Below are 14,791 nucleotides of genomic sequence, written 5' to 3' on the forward strand. Positions count from 1 at the left end.
AGTGGGAGCAGGAGAAGCAGGCTTCCCGCCGAGCAGGGAGCCCGATGTGGGGCTCGATCCCAGGATTCTGGGATCATGACCTGAGCAGACTCCCAACGAATGAGACACCCAGGCGCCTCTGTTGTGTGTCTATTTAAAGGAAACTGCCAAACTTTTTGTCAAAGTGATGATACCATTTTACATTCTACCAGTATTGTGAGTGAGTTTTAGGTGCTTTACATCCTCCCTATTCTAGGGGGTGTGTAGTGATATCCCATTTGTGTTTTTTTTCTCCCTGGTTTTAAACTGCATTTCCCTGGTGACAAATGATCTCGAATGTCATTTCTTGTGATTATTGGCCATTCATATATCTTCTTTGGTAAAGTCTTTTGATCATTTTTTAATTGGACTGTTTTATTTCTACTGAGTTGTAGGCCTTCATTAAATGTTCTGAATACAGATCTTTATGAGATACATTTGTTGTTGGGAAAGGCAGTCTGCTATGGGCCCTGAGTATCCCTGTATAATTTATTCTGGTTACCCCAAGAATGCAAGGCCTGACTTCATACCCAAACCATTTCTCAAGTCTTGTGTTTGCAGTGAGCTGCCTTGAGAGGTGGTTAGGTCTCCCTGTAGACAGTGAGCAGGCTTGTTATTATTCATTATAAAATTGGTGAGTCCCCCAAGCTTAGTGTCCTATAATGCAATCCACTGCATGCACAGGCATCCGTCAGGGAGCCAGTGCGGGACTTGGTGGGTTGGGGAACGAGTAGAGGCATAATAGAGTCCTTTGTCCCTAACTAAGAACTCGTATGTTTTCTACCAGCACTTACAAACCAGTAACAGACTCACGTAGCTTGTTATGTAGGGTAAAGTCTCAAGACTGCACACGTCTTAGCTTGTATTGCAGATATTTTTCTCCTAGTCTGTGGCTTGCTTTTCATGGTCTTAATAAAACTATCTTAAGTCTAATTTATCAATTTTGTAGTTAGTGCTTTTTGTCCTAAGAAATCTTTGCCTTCCTGAAGGTAGTGAAGATTTTCATCTGTGTTTTCTTGTAGACATTAAATTTTAGCTTGTACATTTAGGTCTAAGGTCTAGGTTCACTTTCTCTCATTTGGATGTCCAGTTCTTCCAACACTGTTTGTTGAGGAGGTTCTTCTTGGCCCATTGAAATCCATTAACACTGTTGTTGAAAATCATTGACCACATAGGTGCAAGTGTATTTCTCGACTGTTCTACTGATACTATTCTAACTTGATTACAGTAGCTTTATAGTAAATCTTGAAATCAGATGAAACCCCCCCAACTTTATTCCTTTAAATTATTCTATTTTAGGGTTCCTGCATTTCCATATAAATTTTAGAAGCTGCTTCTCAATTTCTGCAAAATTTGCTGGGATTTTGATGGTGATTATATTGAATATATAGTTCGTTCTTCAGAAAATGTATTTCTTCACAATGTCTTAATAATATCGAGTTTTCTGATCCATGAGCCTGGCATAGCATCATTTATTTAGGTCACGACCTTCAATACCTCCTCACAATGTTTTGTACTTCTCAGAATAGAAGTATTTCTCTTCTTTTGTTAAAAATTTTCCTGATTATTTTGTGAGGGCTCTTTTGATGCTATTAAAAATAAGTAGTAAATTTTTATTTCCCACTGTGAGTAGTATTTAGAAATAAAAAAAAAAATTAGAGGTTGAGCTTTTATTCTGTGATCTTGCTAAATTCATGTAGACAATTTCATTTGCAAATAGACAGTTTTACTACTACTTTCCTAATCTGTCTATTGTTGCCTTACCACACTAGCTAGTATCTCCAGTACAATACTGACTAGGAATGGTAAGAGCCAACATGCTTCTTGTGTTCTCACTTTTAGGGGGACCAACGTGTTGGTGTGACGAACATGGGAATTAAGGTAGCTGGAAGACTTTTTATGAACGGGGGTATATGATGTTCTATTTTGTGTCATGAAACAAACTAAAGAACTACTAAGTTCAGTTATCCAAAAATCTCTGGATCTCCTAGAACTTCCATTTCGTGGAATTGACCTCTTTTGTCTCAATTGAGTTTACCTTTCACTATAGTCAGATGGTGGAAGAGTACAAATTCCAATGTTTTAAGATAACTAAGTCGTCATCTTTCATAATAGAAGTCAAAGGTAATACTGAAAACTTACTGGTTTAGAGAGATCAGAGTAATCATGCTATTTAGACATATTAAGTAGCTATCAGAAGAAACAGTTAAGGGAATGAAAATGATTGCCTCTGAAAGATAGGGTTAAGTGGTGGGGGAGGTAACTGCTTTTTTTTTTTTTAATTTTATTTTTGTTCAAATGCATTTACTGTTTTTTACTCTTATATTTTGAAAGTATTGACTATATGGTCTTACCCATTTATTGTTGAAGGGAACCAGTTGATCTGTTCAGTTTTGGTTTATTTTGAACCCTTCTCCCCCATCATGATTATTTCAGTGATAAATTCAGAGTACTGAATCAAGTACTATAAATATCAAGTACTACAGAAAGATCATCTGGTTTAACTTCTATTGGTATATATTTGGATAAAATATTGGCCTGACAATATGGCCTGACAGGAAACTTGAAAAATTAAGATGAGAAGAAATTGTGCTAGGCAACCTACATGCCCAATGATATGGGTCTAAATTAGGTAAGTAGGGGCGCCTGGGTGGCTCAGTTGGTTAAGTGACTGCCTTCGGCTCAGGTCATGATCGTGGAGTCCCGGGATCGAGTCCCGCATCGGGCTCCCTGCTCAGCAGGGAGTCTGCTTCTCCCTCTGACCCTCCCCCCTCTCATGTGCTCTCTCTCTCTCATTCTCTCTGTCTCAAATAAATAAATAAAATCTTTAAAAAAAAATAAATTAGGTAAGTAATTAGGTATGTTAATAGCCTGTAGACAGGGGAAAAAAAAATTTCATTTAAGATACTGGGATATGTTTATGAAACATGACTAAAAATAAAAGTAGCTTACCAAACAATATGCTCTAATGTTTTTGAAAGTAAAGTACAGGTGTTTATGAATATATATGGGATATTATGTACATATTACATGAGGAAAAAACTTCAAGGAGAAATATCAAATTAATAATCATTTTGAGGCACCTTTCTCCCCCTGTTTTCTGTTTTCCAAATTTTCTGTGTTGAACAGGCAGTACTTTAGTAATTTAAAGCAGAAAAATTTACTGATAAATGCTATGTCAGTACAAGTTAAATGTATTCTCTTTAATGATACATAACAGTCACTGATTTTTTTTTTTAAAAGTGCTTATTTTCACTGTTCTCACCATTTCATTTCCCCTTTCCACTTTATTTTCTTAGTTTTACGAGCAAAATCTCAGAATATTCTTTAGTAAATTACCACTTTGCAATTGATGAAAACCATCCGTCTTTCCAGTGCTAATTTATTTTGCATTATTGGGAATGTTTCCTTGGACAATATTATGGCAAATTTAATAATAAATGAAAAAAAATGCATCTGATTTCCTGCCATCCCTACTAACCTGCTTTTGAACATGTATTAATTCCTTCCCCTTGGATGTATAATCTGTAACTGACACAGATACAGTTCTGGACTTTATTGTTCATCATGCTCATCATTTTCTATCTGGACTATGTGTCTTCTTAATAGGTCTTCTCATGTTCCTGATTTGAGAGTAAAAGTCAGAGTTCCTTTGGTGGCCTGTGAGGGTACAGTCCCTTCCATCACAACTTTTCAGTTACCAGTATGCTTGCTTCGATCTCCTTCAGACCTTTATTCTAATACTCAAGTCTGAGGCCTTCAGATTCTTCTGTGAGTCTTTCTGTGAGCACCCTGTTTGAAATTGCCAACCACCTCCTGGGCTCCTTAATCCTCTTCTCTGCTTTTGTTTCTCTGGAGCACTTTTTACTAGCCACAAAGCAACTGTTTACCTGCTTATTTCATTTATTGTCTGCCTGGCTTTCTTTTTCTCCATGGAGAAGAAAGCTCCATGCATCTAGGGATTTTTGTCCCTTGTGTACTGTTCTCTGTGTAACACTTAGAACAATGTCTGGATGGGGCGCCTGGGTGGCTCAGTCGTTAAGCGTCTGCCTTCGGCTCAGGTCATGATCCCAGGGTCCTGGGATCAAGCCCCGCATTGGGCTCCCTGCTCAGTGGGGAGCCTGTTTCTCCCTCTCCCTCTGCCTCTCTCCCTGCTCATGCTCTCTCTCTCTCTCTCTCTCTCTATCTCTGTGTCTCAAATGAATAAATAAAATCTTAAAAAAAAAACAAAAAACAGTGTCTGGCACTTAGCAGGTACTAAATATTGCATAATGAGCGAACTCCAACTCTTACAACGTGCCAGAGTGAGCCTTCCAAAACTGCCCTGGAAAATCTAATTGCAGAGCGGTGCTCTGTGCCTTCATGATCTGGCTGCTACCCTCATTCTGTTGTAAGTGCTTCTGGTTTTCTTTGTGGCTGTACATGGATGCCATGTGGTAGTCTGGAAGGAGTTCCTAATTCTTAGTCTCCTGAATGGACTTCCCTTTTCCCTGTTCCTCAGGCTTCCCTCATCTGCTCCAGCAAGCTAGGGCTTCCTCCTCTGAGTGCCTTGGTACCCCGTTATAGGAATTAGACTGCGCTGAGAAGTGTTATTTCCTTGCGTGCATTTCTCTTGCCAGACTTGGGTTTTGATAATCTCTGTGCATCCTGTGCTTAGAACTGGGCACTTGACGGTAGTTGGGTCAATTAATGACTTACAGCCGTTTTTTGTGACGCTTGGAATACTAATTTTAAGAGGGTTGTTCCTGTATTGAGGTTTGCTTTTTATTTTGCATGGGCCTAAAATAGAGGACTATATTTTCAGATATTTCTGTAGTAAATACTTGATTGTTTTCCATGATATTTGGGATTTGAAAAAAGCCCTTTTAATTTGCAAACCTTTTTGATGTTTTTATCTTTCGTGAATATCCTGGATTATGCTTTGTATTTGTGGGCGGAAGGAAATCATTCCCTCAAAATAATACTGCTTAGTGTAGTCATGTGTAGCTGCTAATATGAAAGGGGGGGGATTAATGTAATTGATATTACTTTAATGAAGATCAATTTATTTTCTTTAATTTACAGGGAAGTCTTAAGAGTAGGCGACAGATCTCACCTCAGGAATTCATCCATGAACTGAAAATGGGGTGTGCAGATGAGAGACTTGTCACATGTCTGGAGTCCCTCCGCGTGTCTTTGACTAGTAATCCTGTGAGGTAATTCATCTGTCTGAACATCACTGGGGCATGTTGGTAAATTAAACAGATGTCATTAATCTGTTACTTTTATTTAATACTTTCTTCATAGCACCTGCAAATAGGTGGTATATACATCAACGATTGTCTCAAGATAAAAAGTGAACATGTAATATTTATATGCATGATGAAATATAGTGTCAGTACTTTTTGTATTTATTACCAAGTGATACATACCCTATGGACTTAAAAATTTTTATTTTTTTCTTAAAATTTAAAAAAACTGGGGTTCCTGGGTGGCTCAGTTGGTTAAGCGTCTGACTTGTGATTTTGGCTTAGGTCAAGATCTCATGGGTTGTGAGATGGAGCCCCACGTTGGCCTCTGTGCTCAGCCGGGAGTTAGCTTGAGATTTTCTCTCTCCTCTCTTTCTGTTGCTCTGCCCACTCACGTGCACGCTCTACCCCCCCATCTTAAAAATTTTTTCTTTTAAATTTATGGTGTTTTTTAAAAGAGAACAATCATGATTAGAAACGGAGTTAAAAAAAAATAGCAGGAAGGGAAGAATGAAGGGGGGAAATTGGAGGGGGAGACAAACCATGAGAGACTGTGGACTCTGAGAAACAAACTGAGGGTTCTAGAGGGGTGGGGGGTAGGAGGATGGGTTAGCCTGGTGATGGGTATTAAAGAGGGCACGTACTGCATGGAGCACTGGGTGTTATGCACAAACAATCATGGAACACTACATCAAAAACTAATGATGTAATGTATGGTGATTAACATAACAATAAAAAAAGTGAGTTTCACTCTGAATTTTGGTATTGTATACTGGCTGAAATTTTGTTTGACATAGAAAGAAATACCATTAATTAACTTTTCCTTTATTGGAAATAATATCTTTATAGGAGCACATAAGTTAATATTGCCAGATTTAGCAAGTAAAAATAGAAGATGCCCAGTAAAATCTGGAGTTCAGACATACTAACACTAAAAATTTTTGTTGTTCATCTGAAATCCAAATTTAACTAGGTGTCCTGGATCTGGCAACACTAATACAGATGTCTCTATAAATCAGGTTTTAGACTTTTAAGCTCAGGATATTCTTGAAAAACTTCAGGCAGAAATTGTTAAAAAAAAAAAAATGAGCAGTCATAAAATCAGGATTTCAGAGCTGCAAGGCTCTTAAGTAGATCAGTTTTGGCTTCTTTTGTATAATAAATGAATGCTTGTTTTTGCATGAGAATATATCTGTATTACATGTATATTTACTTAGATATAAATACATATTAGGGCTAAAATGACTATGGAAGTTAATAATATAGAATCTTTTTGATATCATCTCTGATTAGTACTTTTCTGGACACTTCTGAAGTTTGGCTACAGTATGAAAAAATCCTTGGCAGTAACAACTATTTAAAACAAGAAGACCCTACCTGCTGAGACATGAAAGCGAGTGAGGTTTAACTGAGGAGTATGAAGAGTGAACAAAGTATATTTCAACTTTATCTTTGTTTTTCCATTTTCCCCCACTTCCAGACTGTTCTTTAGATGGAAGTGTGATGGGCAGGGGGCCAGGGACTTCGTATGTCTTATGTACTTCTCTTTACCAGGCACAGTGCACAGCACATAAAAAATCCTCAGTGAAGATCTGTTGATTGAAACATGGTTTAATTTTAGTCTCCTTCGGTTTTACCTTGGCCCTTATTAGAGACTAAGTTGAACTGGGAATTTGAAAGGTATAATCATACGTGAAGAGCTCTGGTTTCCAGTTTAATCTGTACCTCTTTAATATATTCATTTAAAAAATAATTACTGAGTACCTGATATTTACCAAGCACTGTCTTAGATGTGGGGTTTGGGTAAATAGCAAAGCTGGCCCAGGCCCTTAAGGAGTTTAAAAGTAGGAAGAGGGTGTTTGGAGTTGAATGGGAAGATGCACTCATGTCTTAGTTTATCTGGCAGCCATTGAGCAGTGGATTTATTCATGGCTTTTCAATTTAATTAGAAGTAGACCCTTCCCTTTATCTTCATAATTTGATTAGATGAAAATGGTAGCAAAAGAAAAACTGTGAAAGGGTTTTATGTATGAATTCATGTATATTCCAGTGGATACAATTTTATGTGGTTTTGCCTTAAACTACTGGGAAATAATGCTTTGTCTCTTTCACTTGAACCTTATTTTTAAAAAAAAATGTGGAATTATTTTTCCAAGAAAGGCCAATTCTAGAATATATTAGCAGGAATCTACAAGCTGTGGATGCTTCCTATAAAAGTCTTTTTAATCGAAAATGATAGAAATCTTACCATTGGAGAGGTTTTTCTGAAACTGTGGCACCTGATGTAGAGAGACGAGAGGAGACTCAAGAATATCTCTGTGTGCAGTGCTTCAATTTGAGGAATGACTTTCCTGGATGTGTAAAAGTTGAAATTCTGCCTATGTTCAAATCTTTGGACTTGGCTATTAGTTTTATGTCTGCTATTGTTAAAGTCAGTTTTTCGTATACATGTATTTTTTTTCATATACCTGTATTTTTTAATGTATAGTATATGACTCAGTTTCAAGAGGAAAAGAATTAGACTCTTTGTCAGCTTTTGAGACCCTTGTTAGACCTGTAGTAAATCAGTGTTAAAATTCTTCAATTTCTGCGAATAGAGGTGAGAGTGAAACATGTGAACTGATTAATGATGATTCTCCCATGCTGGTTTGGGATTGGGCTTTATTTATTTATTTTATTTTTATTTATTTATTTTTTTTAAAGATTTTATTTATTTATTTGACAGAGACAGAGACAGTGAGAGCAGGAACACAAGCAGGGGGAGAGGGAGAGGGAGAAGCAGGCTTCCCGCTGAGCCGGGAGCCCGATGTGGGGCTCGATCCCAGGACCCTGGGATCATGACCTGAGCCGAAGGCAGTCGCCCAACCAACTGAGCCACCCAGGCGCCCCGGGATTGGGCTTTATTTAAATCAAAAATCAAGGAACAAGACGGAAACCTCCCTCCGCCCCACCCCCTCCCGGATATGCAATACTTTTAGAGCCATTTATCCATTTCTGAAACTCTGCCTACCAATTATGAGCCACATCAACCTTTTACCATCCAGACAGCAGTGAATTATATGAAAACCGGTGCCTTAAATACCATGTTATTTGCCACCTTTTATGAAGAGTTGATTTGAAGATCACAGAATTCTTTTGAAGTTTTATTGATTATTCAGTATTCTTGGTGAACGTTTTAAGCTAAAAGACATAGTTGCTTTACTTTTGGAACACAAGAAAAGACCAACTTCTTCAAGTTGCCACTTACAACTTTTAATGGATCTTGACATGGGCAACAATTATGTTTGAGCTATTGAACACTTTGAGGTGGAAACGTAAAAGAGCAGACACTAACATTATTATGATTGATATCTAGCATTTTAGTCCATACTCATCTATGTATATAGCAAATTAGTTACAGAATACATCTTCATTTTCTCAATTTGATGCAGCTGTCAAAGGCACGATTTCTGTCTCAGAAAATCCAGTCTACCCGGTCCCACGTGTTGTGATCTTAGGCATTATTTTCCTTTACTTACAGTTAACATGTACATTTTGAAGTTTACAAGACCTATTTTCTTGCTAACATCTTTTTGTTAAATTTCTAAGGAGGTTTTGGAACTAGGTCTGAAAGTTAATAACTTCAAAAAAATCACTTTAGAAAAATGTGCAGTAAAATGTATGTCTACTGCAAAGCAAGTGAACAGCCTTTGTGGTTCATTATTCCCTTTGATCAGTGTCCTGTTTGGAATCTAATTTTTCTCCATTTCTGGGCTTAAACACAAAGCTGGTGGAAGAGTTTAATTTTGGAACTGACATATGTTGTGCCATGGACCACACGTGTAAAGAGACAAATAGAAAAGGTTGTGGCAAGCAACGAGATCAACATATTCATTGGTATCGATGTGATCTGGAGAAAAAAGTCAAGACCAATATTTTGAAGTTATCAATACTTATTCAAATTCTTATTTTTATAAAATGTTAAATCTATAAAAAAGGCTTCGTCATAGGAGTAAAACAAGTACCCACTTGCCTACTAATGAGACTAAGCTAGAAATACTGCTTGTAACTTTAAAGCTCCCATGCATCCCTGCTAAATTTTATGTCCTCTTCTCCCACTGTGCTGTGGTTAGCACTGTTGTGAATTTCGGACTTATCTTTTTTTCTTTTCATTGTAATTTCACCATATAGGTCTTCTTAATTCATGTATTATTTGGTTTTATATCGTTTTGAACTTCGTGTCAATGGTGGCATCTTCCATGCATTCTTCTGGGGCTTTTTTCCTCTCTGTTTCATAGATTTATATATGTTGATGTGTGCAACTACTCACATATCCTCACAATTCATACTATTTCGTGCCTTTTTATTTCCTTATGTTTTACGCATAGCTACTGTAAGTAGCATGCAAATGCTTTTTAAAACAATTCTGATAATCTTTGCCTTCATAGCCACTGTAAAATAGTTTATGCTTTTTTTTTTTTTTTTTTTTTTTAACCATGTTCATCTCCCTTTCCATACCCTCTTCTGCTCTTTGTTCCTTTTCTGTATTCTTTTCTTACTTAAATTCTTTTGGATAGTTTTTTTAATCTTTCATGTCACTTTTTTCCTAACCTGGAAGACGTATTCCCTTTCTGATCTTAGAAAAGAAAGTTAACTTGTACACACTCAAAAAGGAAATTTAATATGCATGTACATAAAAGGGACAAAAATAAGCAATATCCCTTATTTTGAGCCTAAGAATAACACAGTCACCCTCAGTTAATTTGCATGTTAGTTTTGTGTGATAGATTAGCTATTACTGTTGAGTTAAACTACAGATAAGTGTATATGTATATATGTTTGCCCATGCAGATAATCATTTCTTTTTAGGTCTTTTTCATTTGTCTGATGATTTTACTCTTGCTTCAAGTATATCATTAGGTTCCCTTGACAAAAGTCTTTTGAGGGTAAAACTCTTTTGTCAGAAAGTGACTTTATTTGCCTCTACTTTTTTTAAAATTATATATTTTGGGCGCCTGAGTGGCTCAGTTGGTTAAGCGACTGCCTTCGGCTCAGGTCATGATCCTGGAGTCCCGGGATCGAGTCCCGCATCGGGCTCCCTGCTCGGCAGGGAGTCTGCTTCGTCCTCTGACCCTATCCCCTCTCATGTGTTCTCGCTCTCTCAAATAAATAAAATCTTTAAAAAAAAAAAATTATATATTTTTTTAAATTCAATTGACATACAGCGTATCATTAGTTTCAGAGGTATAATTCAGTGATTCATCAGTTGCATATAACACTCAGTGCTCATTACATCACGTGCCTTACTTAATGCCCATCACCCAGTTACCCCATCCCCCCACACCCCTCCCCTCCAGCAACCCTCCATTTGTTTCCTATCATTAAGAGTCTCTTATGGTTTGCCTCCCTCTCTGGTTTCATCTTGTTTTATTTATTTTTCTCTCTCTTCCCCTATGATCCTCTCTTTTGTTTCTTAAATTACACATATCAGTGAGATCATATGATAATTGTCTTCCTCTGATTGACTTATTTCGCTTAGCCTAATACCTTCTAGTTCCATCCATGTCATTGCAAATGGCAAAATTTCATTTTTTGATGGCTGAGTAGTATTCCATTGTATATATATACCACATCTCCTTTATCCACTCATCTGTCAATGGACATCTGGGCTCTTTCCATAGTTTGGCTATTGTGGACATTGCTGCTATAAACATTGGGGTGTAGGTGCCCCTTCGGATCACTACATTTTTTAGATCTCTAGTTTAATACAAGAAAAAGGTATTAAATTTGTGTGCCCCAAATCCAAATTTCTCAGAAGGATATAAACAGAAAAGTAAAAGACTTCCTCCTTTCTGTCAATTTGATTGTCAGACCTGCTGGTCAGTGGTGAACTCCTTTTAATAGTTTGAGTGTTTTTGCTCCAGATTTTTTAAGTGCATATGTTAGTATGTTAATACTCTTATTTTACTTTACCTTACTGTTGCACACTTTTATTTTTTTAAAGATGAACCCTAGCAGTTGCTGTTTTATTGCTCTGTAGGATATCAGTCTTGTATTTAAATTAGCATTTGTCTATCTTTTAAGTCATTTTAAATTCTTTGATTTTTCTAGTTCTTTTTGAACCAGGGTCATCATCTTGCTGGTTCCCTCATTAAATAAATATTTGACATTGCTCACTTTATCTGGGTGAAGCGGTGTTTTTATCTTTTTGAAAATCAGGGATTGACATTAGAGGTTTGTGGGATATAGTAGTATTCCTCAAAACTGTCCTAGAAATTCATGGAGGGAGTGAATGGGTAGAAAGTCTGGGTTTCCTACATCCTCTGCTCATCCCAGGGTTGGGGGAAGGGACAATGCATATAATGAGAGGTAGGGTGTTCCTTGAGTGAAGAAGACATAGTGTCCCTTCTTGGTTGTCACTGCCGGTCCCTCAGGCCTTCATCCTTCATCCTTCTCCCCTGTCTGCAGAGCCCCTACTCTAGTGGATCTAAATGACGTTATGTGGGGTGGGGGTGGGGGTTACAGGTTCTTCAGAGCACTTAAACCAAAACATGGACAAGTCAAACCTTTCTCTTACCAAGAACCACCTCTTCTTAAAGCTCAATTATACTGCATTATGATCCTAGAGGAGTCTCTGTTGCTTTTGTCAGTCTTACCAAAGATGCTTTCCTAGGAAGGAGATGGAATGGAACAGAAGGAGACTACATATGCATGTGTGTATCTGAGTGCAGTATATATGTTAGAGATCTAACAGGAAGACAGACACTAGAGCGTGCGCTGTAAGGTTTTTTCTTTTCTTTTTTTTTTAAATGTTAATACAGCAATTGGTTAAATAACTGATGGGAAGACTGAGAAACCAAATAGGAAACAGTGAGACACTTGATTAGTGGCAGCAGGAAGCTGCTTCACCCCTGTGCTGGAGGGAGAGAAAGAGAACTCTGTTCTGGAATCTAATGGTTTGGTGTTGAATGGCAGAAACTGGATCCATGGGGAAGATGCAGCTGTTGCCAGAGAAACCTCCGAGGCGGGGGGGCGGCGGGGGAGAGCATTACCTTGTTTCTTCCTGCTTCCCACTGCTCAAACCTAGCAGGGAACAGCTGATTACAAACCCTGGGAGCTGAAGCCTCCGGAGTCAGCCCCTTTGAAACTAGAACAGAGCAGCAGAAGGGGAAGAGGGGAAGCTATTACAGGGGTCAAGCATCTGTATGTTATTTAGTGGGACCCAGTATAGATCAGTAAATGAGGAATCCTCATTTCTTCCAGTTTTTAGTTTCATTGGATTTGTAGGTTCTTTATCTTACTGCTAGGACCAGACTACAGGAGTAGAGTCTGGTCATAAACTTTCTAAGAATACAAAAGACTATTCTGCTCTGAATTTCCTGAAACTATCTCGATTTGAAGATTGTCAGTTGAGTCCTGCTAAATAAATGGTCACATGCTCAGCTCCTACATTGACTTTGATACTTTTTCAGTATCTCACTTTTGTTTTGCCTCCCAAAGAGCTTCATTTTCTATTTATGACTTAGTCCTCGATTCCATTAAAAAAAAAAACTTTTATCATTTGTTTCATTTTCTCTAATAGCTGTCCTGTTTTACACTGTACATGCAAACTACTGGTTCTGTGGAGATCCTGATAGACACCGCTTTTTTTTAACCTTGAGTTCTGAATATGTTAAAGCAGATACAGAAGTGAGGTTAGGAATAACCTCTGAACTGCTAGAAAGGCTAAATTGCAGAGCACAACTGGGACTTCCAAAGGTGAAGTGTAGTTCTTGCCACTGAATCAAACTTGTCACGTTGTCATGAGTAGGAAGAACAGACAACTGTAGGTCAGGGTCAAGATCCCTTCCCCACTTTGGCCAGTTGGATAATTCAGTCCTTCTGGGTAGTGGAGGTGTGGGGAAATCTTTACATAATGAGATGGAGGGAGTAATCCCTAATGTTCTCTTCTGGGGAACATAGTAGAAGGCTTCTCCCTTTGTAGAAATGAGAGAAGGAGAATAGTAAATGTTCTCTCTAATAATAAGCTCTAGTTTATTTTTATTCCACTGACATGCTTTAGAATTTTAAAGTAAGACATGAGCTATAAAATTTTTTTTAAAAAAGCCTTAGAAAAAAGTTTGAGAATTAACAATATGTACGGATGTATGGTGTTAATAATAGTGATAATTCCTCAAGTGGACAAGAGGAGTCAAGATTTTCCTTCGTGATCTACATTCTTAAATTCCTTCCTTCCTTTTTTTTCTTTAATTAATGATACCAGAGAGGCAAGTCATTCAGGTGGTTCTATGTTTTCCTTCCTGTGCTGTTTTAATAAGGTAGCTGCTAGTTAGTTGTAGTATTTAATTAAGGCGGGGGAGAACATCCAGAACATTTCAAGTGCTCACGAGGCACATGTGGCTAGTGGCTAGCAAACTGAACAGCACATATAAACCATTTATGTCACTGTAAAAAAAAAAAAAATTAGACATTGCTGCTTAAACACCTTGGTTCCTCTGTGTAGCTGCTTGCTTCTTTGACATAAATACTGCATGATGACTATATCCTCAAAGTTAGGTTCAGGACTATGGGAATAAATAAAAGAATTGAAGTCTGAAAGATTAAAGGATTTTTAAAACCTTGAAGGATGAGTGAGCATTTATATCAAGAGTCCTGAGAGAAGAAATGAGTGATCCCTGGGAGGCTGCCTTCAGCGGGCAGTGCTGTCTTCTTGGAAGGATAAGGCAAAGGGAATGGGTTTCCTACCAGCTATTAAGGAATAGAAATGGAGAGGAGAGATGTGTCTGACAGTACAAGTGCTACAGTCCATGGCAGACTTCATTGTGGTTGGCTGTAGCTGGGATGAGGGAATCAGCAATATGGCGCATCATAGAAATCATAGAAACATCGTCTTTGGTAGGTTAAAAATATTAGTTGGATGCCTATTTTACAGAACTTTTCTCAGGGAGATACACTTTGACCTCTTCAAAGTAGTTTTTCTATGTTTCCAATAAAAAGTCATAAAGTATAGGTAGGATGTTAATATTCTTTATTTCTTTAGACAATACCATATATCTTAGGATATGCTTTGTATTATTTATGTCTAAATTAACATTCAGGATCCATAACTTTTATGACCCTTAATATTGCTTATTAAAGAAATATTTGTTGAAAATGCACTTTAATTTTAGGTCTTTTTGCAGTCCTTTCCAAAGTGTTTTAAAAGAATGAAATATTAATGAAAAATGCCCTGAAAGAAAATATTAATGTTTATAAATGAGTACTAACCTGATATTTTAAAGGGCATGCCAATACATTCCATTGCTTTCACAGTCCTTCCAAAGCTGGTGTAATTTCTTTGAGAGACCTTCCAGAAGACTGAATGGTCCCCCCTGGTAGGAGACTTTCTCTTTTGTGTATTGTCATTCATACTACAGCTTGGTTTTGGGTTGTAGATGTATTAAAATGTGTTATAATTATTTGGTTTCGAAGTTAACTCTATCTGTGTCTGAAAAGCTTTGAATGCAAGGTTAACAATAAAAGTACAGTACATTGAAAATACAGTAATTGCTTTTAACTGAGAAATA

The 14,791-nt window shown here is 37.4% G+C and overlaps 1 protein-coding gene across 4 annotated transcripts in view; it reads left to right on the forward strand.

Moving 5' to 3' along the window:
- Positions 1-14,791, forward strand: part of DIAPH3 (diaphanous related formin 3) — a 488,058-nt gene that overhangs the window by 104,701 nt on the left and 368,566 nt on the right. For all 4 annotated transcript variants that reach the window (XM_021697835.2, XM_021697836.2, XM_021697837.2 and 1 more), the window contains one exon: positions 5,083-5,213. In XM_021697835.2, coding sequence (XP_021553510.2) covers positions 5,083-5,213 — 131 coding nt within the window. The remainder of the gene's footprint in view (positions 1-5,082; positions 5,214-14,791) is intronic.

Source organism: Neomonachus schauinslandi, chromosome 3, assembly GCF_002201575.2.
Source record: "Neomonachus schauinslandi chromosome 3, ASM220157v2, whole genome shotgun sequence".
Lineage (NCBI taxonomy): Eukaryota > Metazoa > Chordata > Mammalia > Carnivora > Phocidae > Neomonachus > Neomonachus schauinslandi.